The 24,068-nt window shown below is 41.8% G+C and overlaps 1 protein-coding gene across 1 annotated transcript in view; it reads left to right on the top strand.

Annotated features, from left to right (window-relative positions):
- PTH2R (parathyroid hormone 2 receptor) overlaps positions 1 to 24,068 on the top strand; it is a 56,503-nt gene that overhangs the window by 3,351 nt on the left and 29,084 nt on the right. Inside the window, exons 2-6 of the mRNA XM_058184906.1 lie at positions 16,206 to 16,311; positions 19,054 to 19,164; positions 19,260 to 19,381; positions 20,670 to 20,767; positions 22,730 to 22,916. Of these exons, the coding sequence (XP_058040889.1) occupies positions 16,206 to 16,311; positions 19,054 to 19,164; positions 19,260 to 19,381; positions 20,670 to 20,767; positions 22,730 to 22,916 (624 nt within the window). The remainder of the gene's footprint in view (positions 1 to 16,205; positions 16,312 to 19,053; positions 19,165 to 19,259; positions 19,382 to 20,669; positions 20,768 to 22,729; positions 22,917 to 24,068) is intronic.

The following is a 24,068-nucleotide window of genomic DNA, read 5'->3' as shown; positions in this document are numbered from 1 at the left end:
AAAGAGAGTTTTCTTTGCTTAGAGGGATTTGTAATGCTAACTGAACTTTTCAATAAGCACTTGGAGATGGATAAGAGGAAGACCAGACAGGTCATTTGGAGTGGGTCTCACTGCTAAACATTGCTGCAGGAAATCTGATTCTTCTGAAAATCTGAAATCTTTCTTCAGTTAGTATTGTAATAATGCTGCTTGCATTGAATGGGCATATTGGTTTAGTTGAGTTATTTAATACAAGAAAAGTAACATATAAGTAGGCTTTTTCTTTTGCTGCTTGATTTAAATGACTGCCGCTACTGTGAACTGATATGAACTCACCTTTGATAATTCTGCATGAGTTCAAGACAATTAAAGAATTGTGTGCATGGAAAAAGAGAGAGGAAATCACCAGGAGAGATTCACACTGAGCATAACAATCCTAATAATTAATTCATTACATTCCAAGAGGTGTCACTGCATGTATGACTTTACAATTCATTTTCTTATCCTTTTTCTAGCTTTAAAATTAATCTGAGAGCTGACCCTCAAGTTCAATTTCAAGTAGAGATTAAAGTTATAAATACAAAGAACAAATTCCATTCTGAGGTCTCACCATTCCAGAGGGAGAATCTTAAGGGAAACTTGACTCTGATGTTGCTATTAAATCCAGACTATTATGTTTTATATTTTCTCATTTTTTGAATATCTAGAAGAAAATCCTGCTAAAGGCAACTGGAAAAACACACACACACACACACAAACAAACACATATGACCGAGGTAGCAGTAGACATAGGAGCAAGATCAAGGAGAGGAAATGCCATGGCAAGACAAGAACTTACTATCAGTCACTGGAAAGGGTTGGGCTTAAAGACTAAAACAGCAACATCAGGAAAAAGAAATGTGAGAAGCTGAAGAAGTACCAGGGCCTGAAGGAAGCACTGGAGAGGATGTGGAAACTAAAAGCCAAAGTGGTTCTAGTAGCAGTAGGCACACTTGACGCTGCAACTACAAGCTGGGAGAATAGTTTCAACAGATCCAGTCCCTCTTTAAAAAGACCATGGAAGCTCTCCATTCATTTCTGGCTTATAAATGTTCGTTTTAAGAGTCTTTTTTTTATTATATGTGAATTTTCATCCTTTTTTAAGAATCTGAAAGATGCCCTTTAAATTTGAAGCAACATATAAATAAAAGCTAGGTCTGAATATAGTGTTTATTTCTATGTTTAAATGTACATCAATAGGTCAGCAGACTTCATGTAGATCTAGAGCAATGGTCTAAATGGGGAAGACAAAGGAGGACAAAGGAGACTCTTACTTTGTGATATGCAAGGATATATCCACCTTTGTCACCCAATTTTTATCCCATGCCTTTAACAAACTTAATCCTCCAGGGTAAGGTAAGGTTTCCATATCTGGGCTGCAAAAATATAGACAACCACAAGACAGCAGAAAAGGGATTGTGTTTTCTCCTCTCTGCCCTGTCTAAGTAGTCTTCTGTAGCTTTGCTGTACAAGTGCAGGGAGCTCTTGCAAAAGAAGTATGGTGCAAACAGAAGGCAAGAATAAAGGAAGAGCCCCAATTCCAGTGGATCCCATTCCTGGCTGCTCTTTTCCAACTCTCTCCTTGTTCCTGTTTGTGGAGGAACAAGAGGAGAGAGAGAGAGAGAGAGAGAGAGAAGTCATTTAGTGCTGTCTCCCACCAAAGATCATCACTGCTCCTTTCAGGAGTTGATGCTACTGTATTTATTTCGAGAACTGAGCCCTAAGAAAATCAAGGTTGATGGTTTTTCATTCCTTTCTGCTGGCATCTGGGCTTCAAAAATCTAGACAAGAACAAGATGGCAGCAAACAGTTAAGAAGAAACTCTTATGACTTACCTATTGGTGAGATTTTATCTATAGGTAGACGTTATTTAATGACTGCCCTTGTTTTGTGATTGCTTGAAGTTACAATGGTGCTGAAAAAGTAACTTTATGGCCAGTCTTCACACTTGCAACCATCATAGTGTCCCCACGATAGCATAACTGACATTCAGATGCTTTGTAACCAGTGCATGTTAATAACTGTCACAGCATCCCACAGACACATAATTGTCATTTGCACACTTCACAACTGACTTCTGACAAAGAAGCCAATAGAGAAACTGGCACTAAAATCCAAGTTACATATAATATAATGTCTTGTGTAATGACATTATAGTGGCTTAGTTAATGACCAAATAAGAAGTGATGTTGTAAGTCCATCATAGTCATGTTATGGGATGGAGTTGCCAGTTCCAATTATGGTTACCAAGGGAAAACTACCTGTACTTATGCCCTAGTCTAGTCTGTTCCATGATCTTCTGAAAGACATTAATACAATATTTGTTGAGAAATCTGAACTGCTCACTTTTATAAAGTGTCTTGTTTGATAAATTGGTTTTGATTCAACATGACATATGAATTCAGTACTATGATCTCTAATACATGGTCAGAAATTATTGTGGCTTGTTAATCATAGAGCCATAGGTGAACAAAGTAAACCATGAATACAATAAGGTATGAATCTAGCCTATATTTTGAATTAAAGGAGTAATGTCTAGCTCAAACACATGATACAAGGGTGTAAATGTCCTTAAACTAACAAATATTTTTGCCACCACCCTATTTACAATTTGGCACAAAATTCATGAGGAGACAAGGCCTGTTGCTGGGTAGAGCATGCACAAATAAATAATGTAATTCAGGGAACTAGATTTCCACAATGGGAATAACTTTAGCCTTATAAAGGTCTAGTATACAACAATAATGCAACAATTCTTAATAAACTGCATCTAGATAATGTTTCTTTGACATCTAAGATAAACATGCTTTGTTTAAGTGTTGTATTCATTTTGTTAGTTCAATTTGCATACCAACAATTCTGGGCAGTATTCACAGTTTTCTTTCAAACTCTGAACAGGAATAAATTGGTATTTTCAAATGTACTATTTATGATACTTATTTAAGTGCTTAATGTCCAATATTAGACTTCACTGCATATAAAACAGTACTCAATTGCTTTGAAGCTTGTCAGTTTGGTACTCGATGCATTTTGATGCAAAAATTTTGTCCTGGTGCTCATTGCTTGCTTGGTACTCAACATGCATGCTAGAAGTTGTTGGTGTCAGCTGCTTCATGACTTGCTATTCTTTCATGCTGAAGCAAAGAGTCACATGTTAATCATGTGATAGCTCTTACTCTGTGTACATTCCCTTGTTGTATATTTGCATTTTTTTCCTAATTATGGGTCCTAAGAAAATGGCAGTGATAGTGCTGAATAGAAAAAAAAATACTTCACAACACCATGGAGAAGGAAAAAGGAAGGGAGGGAGGGAGGGAGGGAAAGAAAAAGAGAGAGAGAGAGAGAGAGAGAGAGAGAAAGAAAAGAAAGAAAGAGAAAGAAAGGAAGGAAGGAAGGAAGAAAGAAAGAAAGGAAGGAAGGAAGGAAGGAAGGTATTCACATTACTGATCTTGCTAGGGACTATAATATGCCTAGAACAATGGTCTCCACCATCATTAAGAATATAGAAATGATAAAAAGGCTGATATTGCAAAAGGAGTTAAAGCCATAACAAAGCAGCATTCCCAAACACTCGAGGGAGTTGAAAAACTGTTATTAATTTGGGTAAATGAGAAGCAGTTAGCAGGTGACAATATGTCAGAAGCTATGAAATGTGAAAAGGCGAAACTGTTCCATGCCGATTTTTTGAAAAACCGAGTGGTGAGAGTGTTTTAATTTTGAGGCCAACCACAGTTGGTTTGATAATTTTAAAAAGAGAACTGGCATCCAGAGAGTCATGAGGCAAGGTGAGGCATCAAGTGCTAATGAAAAGGTTGCTGATGAATTTGTCTGTGAATTTCATGCCTATGTAGAGGCTGAGGATTTTATTTCCCACCAAGTTTTAACTATGGTGAGATGGGACTTTTTTGGAAAAAAATGCAGAGTAGAACCTACATCACAAAAGAGGTGAAGGAGGCTTCCGGTGGCAACGCAGGCTTCGCGGACGTTCCTTTGGGATCGTCTGCCCTGGGTTTCGTCAAACCGTCCCTGACAGCGTACATGGGCTGTCAAACGGTTTGGGATTCCCTCCCCCGGATGAAGGGGGAGGGAAGAGTGGTCAGGATTTGGGTAGAGCTCCCCGGGATCCCCTGGAATTTAACCAGGGGATCGAAGGTGAGCTCCCCTTTAGCCTGATGACTCCGTGCCAGGGTGCTTCTGTTTATACAGAGCGAGAAGCGCGACCATCTCTGTGTCAAGATTTATTCTAAAGAGAATTCAACACAGACAGAACAAAGCAGGAGGACTAGCAAGAATTTGCAAGTAATAAATCTTAACTTCAGCTCTTAAATAGCTTTCCTTTGAACTAACTTTCAATTTGAGTGGATTTAAAATGGCGTTTGCAATAAACAAAGGAAAACGAAACTATAAAGAAGAAGAATATAACAAGCTACTTTTACAAGAACTGTTAATGATTTTTTTCTCCTTTTACCTTTTTCTTTATCACAATGTTTAAGAAGAAAAGTTTCTTTTTCTCTTTTGGTAGATTTTACAGTTTATGAATGGCTCTTAAGCAAACAGAACTAACTATTAAAATCTTGCAAACTTTTCATTTTAAATCTGAAACTTTTATTTTTTATTTTTTATTTTTTTTTTTTCTTAATAGAGAATTTGCAAGTAATAAATCTTAACTTCAGCTCTTAAATAGCTTTCCTTTGAACTAACTTTCAACTTGAGTGGATTTAAAATGGTGTTTGCAATATACAAAGGAAAGCGAAGCTATAAAGAAGAAGAGTATAACAAGCTACTTTTTAAAATGAACAAGAACTGTTAATGATTTTTTCTCTTTTACCTTTTCTTTATCACAATGTTTAAGAAGAAAAGTTTATTGAAATTTTTCTTTTTCTCTTTTGGTAGATTTTACAGTTTATGAATGGCTCTTAAGCAAACAGAACTAACTATTAAAATCTTGCAAACTTCTTTATTTTAAATATGGATCTTTTTTTTATTCTCTTTTTTCTTTTTTTTTTTAATAGGAACTTTTGGAGGCTTATCTTTTCTTATTAAGTTTTTAAATAAGAGATTTTTACACCAATATATTAAGGATTGGAAAGTCTTTATTGTTAGATGTTAAGCTGATTGGGTGAGTAGATGGAGGAAAATGTGTAAGGAAATGTGTAAGGAAATGTGTAAGATAGAAGACAAGGGGAAGGAGAATGCTTAAGGTGATTTTGATGGTATTTTCTTTTTTTAATATATATACATAGGGTTTAATTTTTACAACTGACTTATTTTGGGTATATCACTATTTGATATATGTGAGGTATAAAGGAATGGGAAGATGGAATATTGTTTAACTTTTGGAGGACAGATAGAAAAATTTATGGATGTAATGTTGGTATTTGGTTAAATAGAATCTAATTGTTATAATTGATATATTTTGGATATAAGTTATAATTTTAATAATGTTATTTGTTAGATGTAAGGTAAATTGAAGAAATATTAATATTTGTAATGTTATTTGATTTATGTAAGTGATATTTTTGGAGATTGAAAATGTGTAAGGAAATGTGTAAGATAGAAGACAAGGGGAAGGAGAATGTTTAAGATGTGATTTTGATGGTATCTTTTTTTTATATATATATATATATATATAGGGTTTAATTGTAAGGTAAATTGAAGAAATATTAATATTAGCAATGTTATTTGATTTAGGTAAGTGATATTAAAGATATGAGAAGATAAAATATTGTTTACTTTTGGAGATTGGATAAAAATTTAAGAATTTAAGCTGGAAATATGAATTATGTTTGGGACACTGTTAAGGAAGAAAGGTATATTATAGAAGAATTTTTGATGAACACTGGAAGATGGAATATCGTTTTGGTCTTGATCGATGAAGATTGGATATATATTTGGTCTTAATTGATGAAGATATTTTATTGATGAACTGAAAATACTAACTTAATTGGAAGATTCTGAAGATTTTAGGAGTGGAATGGACTGATATATAATGGACTGGAAGAAGAATGTTTTTTTGTTTTGGAAGGGGAGTTAAGGTCTTGACTTATGTTGTATTTTAATTTATGATTGTTAATTTTATACCCTGTACTTTGTTCTGGGAAGTCTCGGGGTGGGAGGGGAGGGGAGGGGGAGATGAAGGATCAATGTAAAGGAATGATTGAAGATATGTAATTAAGAAATAGAAATAATTTGAAATGAAAGCGGGCTGCTCAGCTGCCATTTCAGAAGGAATGGAGAGGAAAGGAGGAGTGAAGGAAGAAAGCAGGTAGGAAAGAGAGAGGTAGAAAAGGGAAGGAGAGGAAGAAGAAAGGGGAAAGAGAGAGGGTTAGAAAGGGTGGAAGAGAAGAGTAGGGAAAGAGGAGAGGATGTAGAAAAGCGAAGGAGAGGAAGGATGAAGAAAGTAGAAGAAAGTAGAGAAGGGAGGAGGAAGGTTTGTTAAGGAAGGAAGTGGTAGCTGGGCAGGTCCGAATAAGTAACAAATGAAAGTTAATGATTAATGTTGAATAAGAGACTGTATATTGAATAGGTTGTTGGAAAATGAAAATAAAACTTTTTACAAAAGAGGTGAAGGCATTACTAGGCCACAAACCAATGAAGGACAGATGTGTGGGAATGTTAGTGGGGATTTAAAACTCAAGCCTCTACTAGTCATATCATAGTGAAAACCTGCAAATTTTAAAGAAGCATAATGTCATAAAAAACAAGTTCCATGTGATGTGGAGGGCAAACAGCAATTTTTCACTAAGTGGATAAATAAAGTATTTGGTCCTTCAGTGAAAAAAAAATGTTTGCTGAAGAAAGATTTGCCTTTGAATGCTCTCCTACTTTTGGACAATGCACCTGCCCACCCTCCAGGCTTGGATGATGATTTACAAGAGGAATTCAGCTTCATCACTGTAAGGTTCCTGCCGCCAGCACTACTCCTCTCATCTAGCTCATGGACCAGCAGGTCATTTTAAACTTCAGAAGGCGCTTTCCAGAGGCCAGATCCTCTGATACCCAGCTGACCCTCTCAGAATTCTGGAAGATGCATTTCAATATCCTGCACTGCCTTCATCTTTGTTGTGACCCAGGTTCCTGGACCCAGACTCCTGGACTCGGATGATTCAGAAAATGAGGAGAAGACCTGGCAAGCCCTGTTTCTCTTGAGCCCTCTCCTCCCTGGCACCCACTCAAAGGGAGGAGGAAGGTTTGTTAAGGAAGGAAGTGGTAGCTGGGCAGGTCCGAATAAGTAACAAATGAAAGTTAATGATTAATGTTGAATAAGAGACTGTATATTGAATAGGTTGTTGGAAAATGAAAATAAAACTTTTTACAAAAGAGGTGAAGGCATTACTAGGCCACAAACCAATGAAGGACAGATGTGTGGGAATGTTAGTGGGGATTTAAAACTCAAGCCTCTACTAGTCATATCATAGTGAAAACCTGCAAATTTTAAAGAAGCATAATGTCATAAAAAACAAGTTCCATGTGATGTGGAGGGCAAACAGCAATTTTTCACTAAGTGGATAAATAAAGTATTTGGTCCTTCAGTGAAAAAAAATGTTTGCTGAAGAAAGATTTGCCTTTGAATGCTCTCCTACTTTTGGACAATGCACCTGCCCACCCTCCAGGTTTGGATGATGATTTACAAGAGGAATTCAGCTTCATCACTGTAAGGTTCCTGCCGCCAGCACTACTCCTCTCATCTAGCTCATGGACCAGCAGGTCATTTTAAACTTCAGAAGGCGCTTTCCAGAGGCCAGATCCTCTGATACCCAGCTGACCCTCTCAGAATTCTGGAAGATGCATTTCAATATCCTGCACTGCCTTCATCTTTGTTGTGACCCAGGTTCCTGGACCCAGACTCCTGGACTCGGATGATTCAGAAAATGAGGGAGAAGACCTGGCAAGCCCTGTTTCTCTTGAGCCCTCTCCCTCCCTGGCACCCACTCAAAGGGAGGGGCCGGCACGGCCTGATTCTCCCGGGCCTTCTTCTGATTTGGCAACGCCCCAAGAACAGTTTTGGAGGGACGCAAGATTACGAAGGCTTGATCGACGTGCGCAGCAGCGGAAGAGTTGGGACAAAGCCAAGTCATAATTGTCATGCAGTGACATCTGCAGAGACTATAAATAGGAGGCGGGACTTCCTGGTTTTTTGTCTCGGACAAAGCAATGAATTTGGCGCGAGCTAACTATTTCATGGAGGGAAGAATATATTCGTGAGTAATTCTGGCCTTATCTATAATTTCCTCGTTATCTCCAGAAACTTGGCAGGCCCGTGGGTAGACGTGGCCAGGACATGTATCTATGTAAATAAAAGGAAAAAAGGAAGGCCTCTGACGGACTCTTTGCTGGGAGTATTGGGGAAGGAAACAGAACATTTTGTCCAAGACCTGACTAAAACATCTTCCACCAAAGATGGATCAGCAGCAGGTACAGCAGCAGTTAGAGCAGCTACGCGGCTAATCAACAGCTCCAGCAGCAAGTGGCTCACTTGGCAGGCCAACTTGCTGCCAGGAATGTGCCTGCAGCCCCCCATCCTCCCACCTCCTCCTCGCCGCAAGTGCCCGATAACCGTGCCGGATAAGTTTTCTGGGCAGCCTGAGATGTTCCCGACCTTCTTGGGACAGTGCCAGCTCTACATGGCTATGAGGCCAGAGGATTTCCCAGACGACCGGGCTAAGGTGGCCTTCGTGATTAACCTTCTTCCGGCTCGGCTGCTCGATGGGCCACGCCTCTTGCTCCAGGACAGCCCTGCTGGCGGACCAACAGCGTTTTGGCAGCACCTCGCACCATGTGAGGACCCGTTCAATGCTGACGGCAACCAGGCGCCTTAAGGAACTCCGTCAAGGAAACGCCTGCAGGAGTACATCGCGAATTCGTCTTTTGTGCCAGGACTCTGACTGGAATGATGCAGCGCTGGTGGACGCGTTCCAGGAGGGACTCTCAGAGGAATTGCAAGACGAGCTGGCCCGCGTGGGCGCCGCGGACCTCGACAACTTGGTGCCCCTTTGTCTCCGCCTCGATGCCCGTCTGCAACGGCGACCGTCCCGTCGCACCCCCCGGGACCCTCCGTCGACATCTGCACCCCCACTTCCTGCACCACCAGCACCCAGGGTCGCCCCACGTTTTGTAACCACTGCGGAAGAGCCCATGGAGTTGGGAGCGGCCAGACCTCGCCTAACAGCCCAGGAGCGGAACCGGAGGCGCCAAGGGGGATTGTGCCTGTACTGTGGGGAGCCCGGAAAGCGAAGTGGGGCACGCACGCCGGTCCCCGAATCACAGCGTGACCAATCGGGAAACGGAGCAGGCCCGACCTCGGGGAAACCCTAGGTCGGGCACGTACTAAGCCCCCACTGGACGTTGCGGAAGTAGACTCTGGGCCCCCTCGGCATCTGATTCTGGACACACGGATATGGTTGGGGAACCAGTCGGACGGGCTCCAGGCGCATGCGCTGGTGGACTCAGGGGCCACAACAAACTTTATGGACCAGGCCTTTGTGACCCAGTTTGCGGTCCCCGTGGTTCCGGTGGACCCTCCGATGCGGGTAGAGACAATTGATGGACGAGAACTGGTGTCCGGCCCCATTAAATTCGCCACCCAGCCTTTGCGCCTGGCTATTGGGGACCATGAGGAGGCGATCCAGTTTTATGTCACGGCGGACCTTCATTTTCCCTTGGTCCTTGGGTTGGCCTGGCTTCGGACCCACGATCCTCAGGTGGCCTGGTCGCGGAACGCCATCTCTTTCCCGAGTCTGCAGTGCGTCGATCACATCCGCCACACCTGTGCCGGCCAGAACGTCCCCACCGCTGCCATCACCTTGCCTCCTGAGCTGACGGACTTCGCCCGGCGTGTTCAGCGAGAAGGAGGCGGACCGACTACCCGCATCGGCCCCTCGATTGCCCGTGGACCTTCTGCCCAACGCACCACTGCCTGTGGGACGCCTGTATTCCATGTCGGAGCCCGAGTTGGCCGCCTCAGGGACTTCCTGGACAAAAACCTGGCCCGAGGGTTCATCCGCCTTCAAAGTCCCTCTCGGCCCCGGTCCTCTTTGTGAAGAAGAAGACAGGGACTTGCGCCTATGCTGTGATTACCGCCGGCTAAACGCCATTACGGTGCGGAATCGCTACCCCCGCCGCTCATCCCGGAGCTACTGGAAAGGTTGCGGAGGCCACGATCTTCACCAAGCTCGATCTCCGGGGCCTACAACCTGGTGCGGATACGAGAAGGAGACGAATGGAAGACGGCATTCGCACCCGATACGGACACTACGAATACACTGTCATGCCATTTGGGTTGACCAATGCTCCCGCCGTTTTCAGCACTTCATGAACGACGTGTTCCGAGACATGTTGGATCGGTTCGTGGTTATCTACCTCGACGACATCCTGATTTACTCCCGGTCCAGGAAAGCCACCTTCGACACGTCAGTCTGGTTCTGCAACGCTTGGAGCAACAACTCAATGCGAAGCTGGAGAAATCGTCTTCTTCCGGACTTCCATAGAATTCCTCGGGCATATCATCTCGCCCGAGGGCATAGCCATGGACCCATGTAAAGTAGAAGCTTTGTGTAGCTGGGAAGCCCTCGTCGGGTGAAGGATGTTCAGCGCCTACTGGGCTTCGCCAACTACTACCGGACCTTCATCCCGGCTTCGCCACACTGACAGCTCCACTTACCCAGCTCCTCAGGAAGAAGGTTGCATTCGGTGGGGTCCCCGCAGCAAGAAGCATTCACAGCCCTCAAGAAAGCCTTCGTCACGGAACCCGTCCTGAGGCATCCCGACCCGCCCGGCCTTTTGTGGTGGAAACGGACGCGTCAATGTGGCTCTGGGAGCGGTGCTGCTACAGGCTCCGACGAATGGTGGCACACTTTTTCCTGCGCTTACTACTCCCGGAAACTCAACCCTTCCGAGCGCAACTACACTATCTGGGAAAAGAGTTGCTGGCTATCAAGGCTGCATTCGAGGCTTGGCGACACCATCTGGAGGGCCCGACATCAGGTGGAGGTCCGAACGGACCATCGGAATCTCGAGCACCTCACCACAGCTCGGAAGTTAAACCAGCGGCAGATCCGTGGTCGTTGTTTTGCCGGTTCAACTTCCGCGTGACCTACATTCCCAGCGGTCACAACCGGAGGGCGGATGCCCTGTCCCGCAAGCCAGAGTACCTCTGCGCCAAGGACCCCTTCCTCCACGGACAGTGCTGCCGGCAGAAGCCTTGGCCGCAGCACGGGAGCCAGTGGACTGCGGGCCCAGGTGCGAGGCGCAGCGCCAGGACGCCTGGTCGCAGCAAAGGAGAGCGGAGGTGGGCCCCACGTCTCCTTGGACCTTGGAGGAGGACTTACTCAAGTTTCGGGCGATTATATGTACCCACAGGACCACTCCGAGCCCTCGTCATGACCCAGTGCCACGACAACCCTGCAGCAGGACATTTTGGGTTCTTCAAGACCTCCACCTGGTGACACGGACCTTTTGGTGGTTTCGGGCATGATATACATGCCTCACGTGACATCCTGCGTACTGCCGGCAAGCCAAGACCGCCACGGGGCCCCTCCCGGCTCCTCCAGCCCTTGCCGACACCCGACAGACCCTGGGGGGCGATCTCTATGGATTTCCTGACAGACCTGCCGCCGTCATCTGGGTTCACCACGGTGCTGGTGGTGGTGGACATGCTCACCAAGATGGCACACTTCATCCCATGCCGCGGTCTGCCCACAGCCGCAAAACGCCCGCCTCTTTCTGCAGCACATCTTCCGCCTCCATGGTCTACCGGACAGGGTGGTTTCGGACATGGAGTTCAGTTCACAGCCCGCTTCTGGAAGAGCCTGATGGCCGGGTTGGAGGTGCAGGTATGTCTGTCGCCATCGCACCATCCGGAGACCGACGGGGGTACAGAGAAGGTCATCGGTATACTGGAACAGTATCTCCGTTGCTTCATCAACCAGCAACAGGACAACTGGGCCGACTACCTATCTCTGGCGCAGTTTGCTTTTAACAACTCTCAGCACACCTCTACTCAGATGACCCGTTCTTTGACAATGTGGGGTACCATCCGGGGCTCTTCCCTCTGGGACCACCGGACTCTCCTGTTCCGGAAACGCAGACCTTCCTGAGGGAATTGCATGCGGTCCAACAGTTGGTACGTCAGCAGCTGAATCGGGCAAAGGAGGACTACAAACGGTCCGCTGACCGCTCCCGACGGGCAACGCCCCCGCTGGCAGTTGGAGACCGGGTGTGGCTCTCCACCAAACACCTCCCGTCCGACCGGCGGTAAAGTTGGACCACCGATTCATCGGCCCGTTCCCTGTCGAGGCAGTCATCAACCCGGTAGCCTACCGACTGACCCTGCCACGATCCATGCGGATCCACCCGTTTTCACGGTCCCTTCTGGTTCCTGAGGCCACACGAGTCCCCTTGTGCCCAACAGCACCCGTCACTGTCGCCGAGGACGGGTCGGAGGAATCTGAAGTCCACAGCGTCGAGACTCTCGCTGGCTAAAGGGTCGTTTCCAATATTTGATCGCGTGGAAGGGATACGGGACTGATTTCTCCTGGGTAGATGCCTCCGGCGTTCATGCCCCTGACCTGGTGCAGGCCTTCCATGAGCAGAACCCAGCCCGACCGCATCCCGATCGTCAGCCCGGGGAAGGGCCCTGCGGTGAGGATAGTGTTGTGACCCAGGTTCCTGGACCCAGACTCCTGGACTCGGATGATTCAGAAAATGAGGAGAAGACCTGGCAAGCCCTGTTTCTCTTGAGCCCTCTCCTCCCTGGCACCCACTCAAGGGAGGGGCCGGCACGCCTGATTCTCCCGGCCTTCTTCTGATTTGGCAACGCCCCAAGAACAGTTTTGGAGGGACGCAAGATTACGAAGGCTTGATCGACGCAGCAGCGGAAGAGTTGGGACAAAGCCAAGTCATAATTGTCATGCAGTGACATCTGCAGAGACTATAAATAGAGGCGGACTTCCTGGTTTTTGTCTCGGACAAAGCAATGAATTTGGTGAGCTAACTATTTCATGGAGGAAGAATATATTCGTGAGTAATTCTGGCCTTATCTATAATTTCCTCGTTATCTCCAGAAACTTGGCAGGCCCGTGGGTAGACGTGGCCAGGACATGTATCTATGTAAATAAAAGGGAAAAAAAAAGGAAGGCCTCTGACGGACTCTTTGCTGGGAGTATTGGGGGAAGGGAAACAGAACAATCTTATTGGTAAGGCCAAAGAAGTTTCTTATAAGACATGAATTCAGCATGGAAGAATTTGTGGCCAGAAGCTGTGACTTAAGGGAGATTTGAAGGGTTTGAGCCTGACCTTTTGCTGACCTAGCCTGCAGATAGTACAGACGGTATACTTGTGCAGGATATTGTATCTTGGGCCAGTCCATGGGTCTGGTGCAGGGGTGAAATCCAATGGGTTCTGATAGGTTCTGGAGAACCAGTAGTGGAAATTTTGAGCAGTTTGGAGAACCAGTAGCGGAAATTTTGAGTAGTTCAGAGAAACGGCAAATACCACCTCTGGCTGTCCTCAGAGTGGAGAGGGAATGGGGATTTTGCAGTATCCTTCCCCTGCCACACCCACCAAGCCACGCCAACAGAACTGGTAGTAAAAAAAAAATGGATTTCACCACTGGTCTGGAGGTTGATGCTGCTGATGTTGAGTTAGTGGAGGAACATTGTGAAGAGCTCAGCACTGAGATGCTACAGGAATTACAGAAGTAACAGCAACAAGAAGCATCTAAAGAGATTTCTTCAGGTGAGGAGATAAGGGAAGATGTCCCTCATTCCTTGATTAAAGAAATCTACACAAAATGGCAGAAGTTCAAAACTTTGTGGAGAAGTACCATCCAACAAAGCTCTGACAAGAAGAAATGTGAATTTATTGAATGACCAAACAGTTTAATACTTTCAAGGAATTCTGAAAAGAAGACAAAGGCAATCCTCATTGGGTAAACAAAGAATGTGTCAGAGTTTGTGATGCAACTTGAAAAAGGTAGAAAAGAGAAAGAACACATAAAAGTTCCCGATGTTCTATTGGAGGGCAACTTTCCTTCCAAGCAACATGCTTCTCACCACTTTCCTCCCACCACCCTATTAGCCCAGGGACTCTTCTCAGTAGAAGTAAACTGAAATTTTAATTTTATTTAATTTTAGTATGTATTAATTTTTAAGTTAATTTCTCATGTAAATTAATGATATACAACCCTATCTTTGTACTTATTGCCTTAAATATGTGCATTGTCTTTGGTTCAGGAATGCATTAATTTTTAATTATAATTTTAATTTAATAATTTACATTATTTTTTATGGAAAAGAATTGCTTGGTACTCATTGTTTTTGGTATTCATCACTTCTCCTAGAACCAATTAACGACGAGAACCGAGGTATCACTGTATTGGGTTTTACTGTTACTTAGCAGATCCCTGCTTTGTTGAGTAATGCATAATGGGTTTCAGACACTTTGGAAACCAGTTAGCTCTTGGTGAGTTCACACAGATCAGGAAATGCAGACTGACTTTTGCGGGGAAGGAGAGGGGCTGGTACTCTTGCAGAAGACATAGCTGGTTAAATGCATATTATACTATCTTTTCCCATATTCCCATATTTCTATATAAAGAAGCAAACAAATTAATAAATGTGAAGTTCTTTTAAAATTTAGGCTGGGATTCAGAAACTTTTCCTTAATGTGGACGATTACATCTTCATCATCACCATCTTTTCAGGTTCAACATAGAATCCTCAGTCAGCATATGGTACCTGTGGGCGGCACACGTGGTTTCCCCTATTACAACCATACGATCCCCAAATTATTATGATTATTTAATTAAAAGAACTAAAATGTCCTTAGATTTTGGGCACATTTTTGGTGTCCATGTCAGAGACTTTTCTAGGCTGGGAACTACAAGACATAGGAAAAAAATTACACTGAATGTTAATGGCATTATCAATGTTATTTCTATGAATTAGTTTATATTTGATTATGATTTTTTCCCATATGAGTGGGAGGGGAGTTTCTGATTATTGTGTTATATGTTGATAAATGATGAAGACACCTATGCACTTTTTCTGTTTTTGCTGGATTTAATCTTTCCAACAATGTTTGCGAGAATTAGGAGTGAGGACCATAAACAATCAGGACTTCTTAAAAACACAGTACTACAATTTACAGGCGTCCATCCCATCTGCATGTTGTAAAGAACTACAAAATTACAAATGCATTAGCTTTTCTCCTAAATTTTTTTTGTTTGTTTGTTTACATTTATACCCCGCCCTTCTCCGAAGACTCAGGGCAGCTTACAATGTATATCTTTGAGCATATCTTCCCAAAATTATTTCTTTCTGTTTCATCTTAATTTTAGAAACTGATACCAAATGGTAAGAGAAAGCGCCTTACTTTCCCAGGATAATATAATTCAAGCAAAAGAAGAAAAGGGTATAGAGGACATAACTATGATCAAGTTTTCATACATAGGGTCATTTTTTTCACCACAGGCCTACATTTATAGAATACCCTCCCTGCTGAGATATGAATGACCATAAATCTGCTGGAATTTTGTACATAATTTTATTCCAGAGTGCCTTCAGTTTTTCAACTAGTTTAGTTTTAAGAGCTCCCATGATACTTAATCATACTACTGGGCCTTAATGTTATTACTTGAACTGTTTACCCTAGCATTTAGTTTGGGTTTCTTGTTTTTTTTTGTAATTGATGTCACTGTATATCCCGTGGAATCCATTAGAGCAGGGGCAAGGTATCAATACTATAATTAAATGCATAAGGTGAATTTTCAGAATGGGTGTACAACCATTTAAAGCTTTTTTTCTTCTTATTTGTATCTGGTGATGGGTTTCAGATTTTTTTTTATTACCGGTTCTGTGGGTGTGGCTTGGTGGGCATGGCAGGGAAAGGATACTGTAAAATCTCCATTCCCTCCCCACTCCAGGGGAAGGTTACTGCAAAATCCCCATTTCCTCCCAATCAGCTGGGACTCAGGAGGCAGAGAATAGATGGGGGCGGGGCCAGTCAGGTGGTATTTACCGGTTCTCCAAACTTCTCAAAATTTTCGCTATCGGTTGGTCAGTTGGAACTGGTCAGAACCTGCTGAAAGCCACCTCTGTTTGTATCTCTCTACACAAAAAAGTCACTTGATTTGTATCTCTCTACACAAAAATCACTCATTTGATTTCCACACTGATTTTCTTTATTAGGAGGAATTGGATAATACCATTACAATGGAGGATCAGATTTATCTCCTTCTGGAGGCCAAAGTTCAATGTGAACAAAACCTCACAGCTCAGGTACAAGAAGAAAGAGGTGAGGTTATTTTAGTAATTTAATTTTCTTCTTATTCTGACCAGGATTTTAAAAATTATTTTAAAAAACCTGGATAGGAATGCAAGGAAACATACCCTTATTGTTTGATGTATAGGCTTCTGTGCTGAGAACATGGATGTTTTCATTACCCTCTTGTCTAAAATTCAGGTACAAGGATTGTTTAAAGTCTGCTGATAGCAGCAAATTTCTCTACCCCAACCATAATATTCTCTTGGCCTGCCTGCATTACTGATGTCAGGCTTTAATCAGGAATGAGCCACTGGGCCCTGCACAGTTCAAGAATGATTCAGAAGAGACTTGGACCTAGTGTAAACACCTTTTGCCGCTCATGAATTTTTCAGGTTATTCTATACAAGAGTGGAAAAAAATAAGGTTTCTTTAAGGACTCAGCTGAGAATCAGAAAACCTGATTATAAGTGAATCTGAGAAAAACCAAAGAAGGGACCACAGCACAATCATAACTGCAAAGAGAAATTAGAAGGAATGGCAGGCTAATTAGATGCAAAAAAATCACTGAAAGAAAGAGAGGGAAGGAGGAAGACATCTAAACGGTTACCTCCCTCTTTCAACCTCGCTCTAAATCAGGGGTGTCAAACTTGCAGCCACAATCCAGATGCGTCAATGCTCATCCCCGTTTTAACGAAGGGGGGGAAAGTCACGATATGTCACATGATGGCAGCGTGAGTTTGATGCCCCTACTCTAAATGGTTACCTCCCTCCTACTGGGATAAGAGAACCCAAGTCTCAGCAGAAATACAATGGGGGAAAAAATGAAATAGAAAAAAAACATGTTCACTATAACTGGTGATTTAATAAAGCATGAGGAAAGATAGATAAACAAGAAAGAGAAATGAATTTAGATAGATGCCAGGCAGTGAAAAGTCTGATCCTGAATTTTTAAAAAATCACTAATAGCAATGAATAATGCAATTTAGAAACATAAGAAAGCAAAAATTTCATTTAGTAAAAGAGCTTCCCACACATTTAATTTCCAGATATAGTTCCCCTCTCCTTTCTTCTCTGAAGTGATGAAACTGAGGAGACAAAATATGTCTTATTGTTTATTTTTTTGACTGTGTTTTATCTTCAGCTATGTGTATCAATCACATTGATGCTCTCTCTTCCCCTTCAACCATTGGGAGATCTGAATGCAGCTGGTGTGTTGACCGCACTAAGATTACATTAATTAGGATGGCCCTGGGTGGCTCAGATCCAAGGCTGCCTAGATATAGAAATGTGAAGATCATGGAATGGTGACATGAACACAGGAATCTTAACTTGTCATCTAATATTTTAGCTATAGCTGTGTGCAGTGTCCTGCAGTTGTTTTTGCCGAAAATCAATGTTTGCTTCCAGTTTTTGGCCAAAATGTCCCACATTGAATAATGGGCTTGCTTAATATCTGCAGTTTGCTTAATGACCATAGATTCACTTAATGACCATGGTGATTTACTTAACAACCTCTACAAAAATAGGTCATAAAATCAAGTCACACAATGATCCACTTTAAGACTGTCACAACTTACAAACCATAATGGGAGGCTCCCTTACAGTTGTAAATTGAAGACTACCGGCAGTTATTTCTTAGTCTCTGAAGATTGGCCTTTGGCCAATCACTTGCTCTCAGCAAGCCAATTGGGTTCTCTGGATCCCCCTTACCTCATTATGTATAGATAAGCCTTGTTGTGAGAACTAAACAAGCACACTACAAAATACATGGACTTTGTAACTAAGTGCTAAAGAACAACAGCAATAATACCCAGATTAATGTACTATGAGCTGTGTTTGAGCTGCATTTTGGTAGGTGCAGAAGTGTAGAAGAAGGAATAGTTGCCTCTTAAAAAGACAAAGGAACATCTTGCCCTTGCTTGCTGACTTCCTTGACAGATTTAGTGAAAATGAATGGAAACTACAAAGATATTAGAATTTCCCTGAAAACGTATCTTTATTTCCTTCCAAAGAAAGAGTCCTGTTTTGGGGACTTTGGTCTGAACAAACAGGCATTCTAATCTATTTTCAGAGTATTCTCTGAGCACTGATTATTCAGTTTTGGCACTGAGTGAACAATCCCGGAGATTTAAGAGAGGGTTTTTCCCCTTTAAATCTGAGCTTAACTGAATGCCTCTATTGAGTAGAGGAGTTGGTATTACATTACATAGAGTTCAATCAGGAACGTTTACTTAGTTGTCCTTACATTGAATTTGGTGGGATTATTACTCCTAGTTAAAGTAGTGCAGGATTGTGGCTCTAGGACCTAAAAAATCAGTAGAGCTGACTTTTTTAAGTAGAGGGAAATCTTTAGCCATCCTATTTCACAGAATGGTTGCACTGATGAAATGATTCTTGGCAAAATATAGAAATAAGAAATGAATAAGAAATGTGGAAAATAAGCAAGATGGCATGTTACTTTCCTTGTAGTGTTCAGATGCAATAGCCTGCTACTATAACAGATAATATGGCTGTTCTATAATAAACATATGCACAGTCAAGTGAGTATTGCAGTTATTTACTGAAATGAGCTAAAGCGCCTGTATTTTTGTTCCCCTTTGTTCATAGCTTCAGTTTGTGAAATGGAAAGTATATTCTCTCATTCATCAGTAACATTTCCCAGCTAATTTGGGGAAAATATTCTAAAAACATTTTCCATGTGCTTTTTAAATGAAATTCTTCAAGCAGTTCCATGGCCTCTCTTCACAGCTACTTTCTTTCATTTTTCAGCAGGAGAGGAGTGCTTTCCCGAATGGGATGGTTTAATCTGCTGGCCCAGGGGGTCAGCTGGAAAAACCTTAGCAGTGCCTTGCCCTTCTTATATCTATGATTTTAATCACCAAGGTATGCTTCTTTTCCTTTTGAATTATTGACCTTACATGGTATCAGGGAGAGAAAAAGCTCATCAAACTAATGGAAATGTTAATTCTTTCTTACAGGAATGGCCTTCCGACATTGTAATTCAAATGGAACATGGGCTTATGTGTTCAGTTTAAACCGAACATGGTCTAACTATTCTGAGTGTCTCCGTTTCCTACAAACAGAAATCAGTCTGCAAAAGGTATGGGCTCTTAATCCAGATAAGGGGAAGAGAAACAAAATGGGCTATTGCACAAATATTGAGCACCTAACTATCTCTTATGAAACATGATGTCATCCATAAATATGGGACGAAAAGAATTTAACTGCTTAGATCTTCTTCTCCTTGGTCATTTTCTCTTTTGTTACAGAAGAGATCTGACACATGCTCAGAAAAACAAAATAGAAATTAGTTGTCTAACACAGGGGTCACGAACCTTTCAGAACTCAGGGACCACTAAATACATAATTTTAAATTCCACGAACCACTAATATGATCTGCCTAATGATTGGCTGGGTGGGTGTGGTTATGTGGTCATGTGACTGGGTGGGCGTGGTCAACTCTATGTCACTCATGTCGAGGGGTGCCTTGCCAGCCTCTACTTGGCCCTCCCCTCCCAGGCACTCCTCACTTCCTCATCCAGGCTCCTTAAGGCCCCAACAGGAAGCATTTGTTGGAGCTAAGCAGCCACCACAAGAAAAGTTGGCAAAACAGCTGGCTCAGTTCAAATTGGATCTGACTGAGAAGGAGGCTCAATAGAAGCATCTCACTGAGGACTAGGAGCATAGGCTTTCCAAGCAGAGGGAAGACCTGCAGGAGTGTAAGGCCAGGTACCAGCACCTGGAGGCTCAGCAGCCTGAGATGGTCAGCCAGTTCCAGGCCATGATGCTCTCCCACTAGAACAAGGCCCTCTGGTTCTTTGCCACCAGCAGCACTTCCCTCCAGCCTTCGCCCAAAGCCCCACCAGGAGGCTGAAGCAGACTCCAAGTCGGAATTTCTTGCCCCCTCCAACCCACACAAGAAGACCCCAAAGGGGGAGACTCTCTGCAATAACACAAACATTCATTGCACGTATCTGTCCCAGAGGGCATAGTTTGAGGACCCCCTGATTTAGTGCAATATAAAAAATGCAAATAATTTTTCTGTGGACCACCAAAATTTTCTCGTGGACCACCAGCGGTCTATGGACCACCAGTTGGTGACGGCTGGTCTAACATACTATTTCCTGAGAAACTTTGCCTTTATGTGGTTCTTTAGAATATATGACATCTTTCAATGCACCATGGTTAGACTATCTCTGAAATTGGTAGACTAGCTCTGAACGTCACAACTTTAGCTGTTGAGTATATTCCAGGTTCAGTTCAGTTCTGTAAAAAATACATGTAAGAAATTATTAATTTTTAATATGAAATAAATTAAAGATAAAGTCACAGCTAACAATTCTCTACCCAAGTAAAACTGATATTGAGAAGTTCTGTTGTTTCTTCAGAGGAAATTCTTTGAACGTCTCTCTGTCATGTACACAGTGGGATACTCCATTTCCTTCTCCTCTCTGGCTGTGGCTATTTTCATCATTAGCTACTTCAGGTGAGTGATTTACTGAGGTAGCAGCAAGTGGAGCTAGACCAAAATTATGTAGATATTGCATTCACAACACACAAACACACATATCTCACCCTAATCCTGATACCACTATCTGGCTGGGTTTACTCATCATATTGAACCAAAATATGGTTTGCTTTACCTTGATATGAAATGTGAACCCACACTTTGTATTTCTAAGTCATAAGCATAATATGTGATTGGTGATGGTTTATTCAACAGACTATGTTTAAGGCAATCTATGGCTTAATACGATGCAAATCTGGTCTCTTTCTTCCTTTAATTTTCTTAAAATATCACATTGTAGAGAGAAACCAAAGCTTAAGCCATGTCTTAAGCAAGCAGAGATGGTACTTAGTGGGGACCTAATTAGGTGACAGGGAGGGGGGCAAAATGGAAGGAACAAAGATGTATATATTTTATTTTTTAATTATAAAAATAATATTTGTATATTTGTATGTGTGTGTGTATATATATATATATAGAGGGGGGGGGAGGAGAGAGAGGTGTTTCATCCAGATCAAAGTACTAAGAAAAGCTAGTGCTAGCTGTACAATTGAGTAGAGCAGAAAGGAATATTAAAAAGTAGAAATTGCGAGGTGGGCATCATCTCAAGATTATAATGGTCTAAAGCCCAAAAGATAAGTCAGGGGAAGGGCCATAAACAGTGGAGATGAGATGACTTGAGTGGGATGCACAGGGAGGCTTTCTGAGCTGATTTTGGCTTGCAGGCCACTGATTCATAATCACTTCTTTAAATGAGGCCTAAATCATCCCCCCCATTCATCTGCAATTCATAGTCTTCTCCTGACATTGATAAATGAAACAGGATAATAAAATTGAGTTTCATGGCTTAGAATTAAAACTGGTATCCAACAAAATATCTTGGATGAAAATTCATTTCTCTCTCTTAAACACAGAGATACACGCATGGTAAGTTACAATTTGGAACAGTAAAAAAAACAAAAACCAGAAAGGAGAAGTGGGTACATCAGTGTTTATGAAGATGAAATCCTAGGATTCTGAACAAAAGAAGTCTGAAAAGGATTAAACTTATTCTCAGCTCTTTCTGTGGCTGAAATCTCAGCCTCCCAAACCCTGTTTAGCACCAAACTTCTGCAATTACAAACAATCTGGATTCACCCAATACATTCAACTTTTATTTGTCTCAATGATAAGTTGTTCAATAAACCATGGTAGATGGGATCACATATCATTATGAACTCCAAGCCATTGTTTACAAACATCGCTGAGTTGAGCCAAAACAAAATAGGTATAAACTGGAGCATTATGGATTATTTAGCAGAGTGAGGGTTTTTTTGGAGACGCTACACTCTCTGAAAAGACATAATGACAGAGCTCAAGCTGAATCCTTCCTCCTTAAATTTACATGTGCAAAACACATCATTTTACAGCTGAATCGTTTCTGGAAGCAATGTGAAATATATAATCCATGGAATAATGCATGGAGAAAATGTTTTTGTGGTAACAGGTATTTTTGATTAGAATGTAGAAAAGATTATTTGTCTCAAATGATCTTGGACGAAAATAGTTTCTGATTTTAAAAGCAGGTCCATTGAACTGTATTATGCACGTATCCATATTACCGGTAGTTGTCCCTGTTTAAAATTGTCATTTTGTCTTTTTTGTTGTTATTTTTTGTTGTTATGCAACTTCATACCCACAAGACTTTGTGATGCTTACTGATCTGGCTCTTTTTTAAAAAAAAAAAATCCAAATTCAAGAGGAAAACTAAATAATGTCTCATAGCTATTTATTAAGTTATCAGAATGGAACTACAGTGTTCAGAAATAGTGCACCTTTAAGTAATAGATGCCAGAGACCAAAAAATAAGGGAGAATTTTAGTTTCACTGCCTCATTGGAAATAGGGACTAAACAATATGATCCTTCTAAGTTCCTTTAAAAAGTTTTTTTTCCCCAACTAGGAGGCTCCACTGCACCCGGAATTGTATACATCTGCATTTGTTTGTCTCTTTCATGCTCAGAGCTATCAGCATTTTTATTAAAGATAAAGTTTTTCATCCTCACTTTGGAGACAAAGATTTTGATTCACTACTCACAAGTGACCTACAAAATATTATACAGACTCCAGTAATGGACAGATCTCAGTATGTAAGTATTGCTCTCTCTTGTTTTTCAAGTTCCCCACTCCAGAGTTTACCCAGTCATAAAAACTATTAATTTCAGAGTCAATGTCTGTTCCATGAACATTTCAATCCCAAAACTCATTTCTGGTCCTTTAAGTGATGCAGACCCCAGATCAGCAGTCATAGGTTTCCATCTCTGTGCTGAGTATTTCTGTGTAAATACATTCCTTTGTTTAAAGTAATTTAGGATCAATAAAATTTAATGGCAATATCTGAGAATATATATTAATTTAGATTGATTCCCAATTGAAAATACAAGGATGGGAGTATAATTAACCAGGATTGGTGAAAGTAGAAGATAATCTTTTCTTGGTTACATATTACATAGATTAGAAATGCCATCTGGCCTGATTTGCTGTAGCATTTTTTAACTCTGGCTTACATGCTGGAGCAGCTAAAGGAATGGTAAGAGTCTTGGGCCCACCTTTGATTGGAACAATAGGAGAAACCCTTTCTTTGCTAATCTGTCCACCTTACATAAAATCTTATACTGATATTGGCAACACTTTTTGGCAATAGAGTAGAAGAAGACCAATTTCATGAAATGGATATATCCAATACAGGGTAGTTGTTTGAATTTACACTCTTCAGAAGCCAGACTATGAGGTCTGCTTTGCTTGATTGGGCTATCATGCTATAAAACATTAAGGAGTTCAGTGCTTGTGTTGGGCTATATAGAAAGCGACTTCACATTGGCCACATTTTCCCCCAGATCATTATTGATGAATGAGCTTTGTCTGCTTATGTGTGCATTTGTGAACTTCAACTTCTCAATAGATATTTGTTTTTTAAGGAAACACGTCTCTGAATCAGTTAGATCGAGATCGAGATCAACAGATATTTGCCTTCCAAATATTTTGAGCTGTATTTCGTTGCTCATTATTGCTGCAGCATACCCCAGTGAACTATCTCAGACAAGTAACATTGGTATCGAAAAAAATGTTAATATAAGACAGGCAGCATTTAAATATTTGGCAATAACTGAATGGGGATGTTTTTCCCATTGAATTCTGTTATTGTCACAAATTTTAAGTATGTCTCAGAAAACAAAAACAAAAAATAGTTGAAAAGTATGATAAGTAGTTATACTCTTAGTTTTAGTACCTCATTATATCTA

The sequence above is a fragment of the Ahaetulla prasina genome, chromosome 1 (assembly GCF_028640845.1).
Source record: "Ahaetulla prasina isolate Xishuangbanna chromosome 1, ASM2864084v1, whole genome shotgun sequence".
NCBI classification, from domain to species: Eukaryota; Metazoa; Chordata; class Lepidosauria; order Squamata; family Colubridae; genus Ahaetulla; species Ahaetulla prasina.
This window is presented reverse-complemented; position numbering and strand designations above follow the sequence as displayed.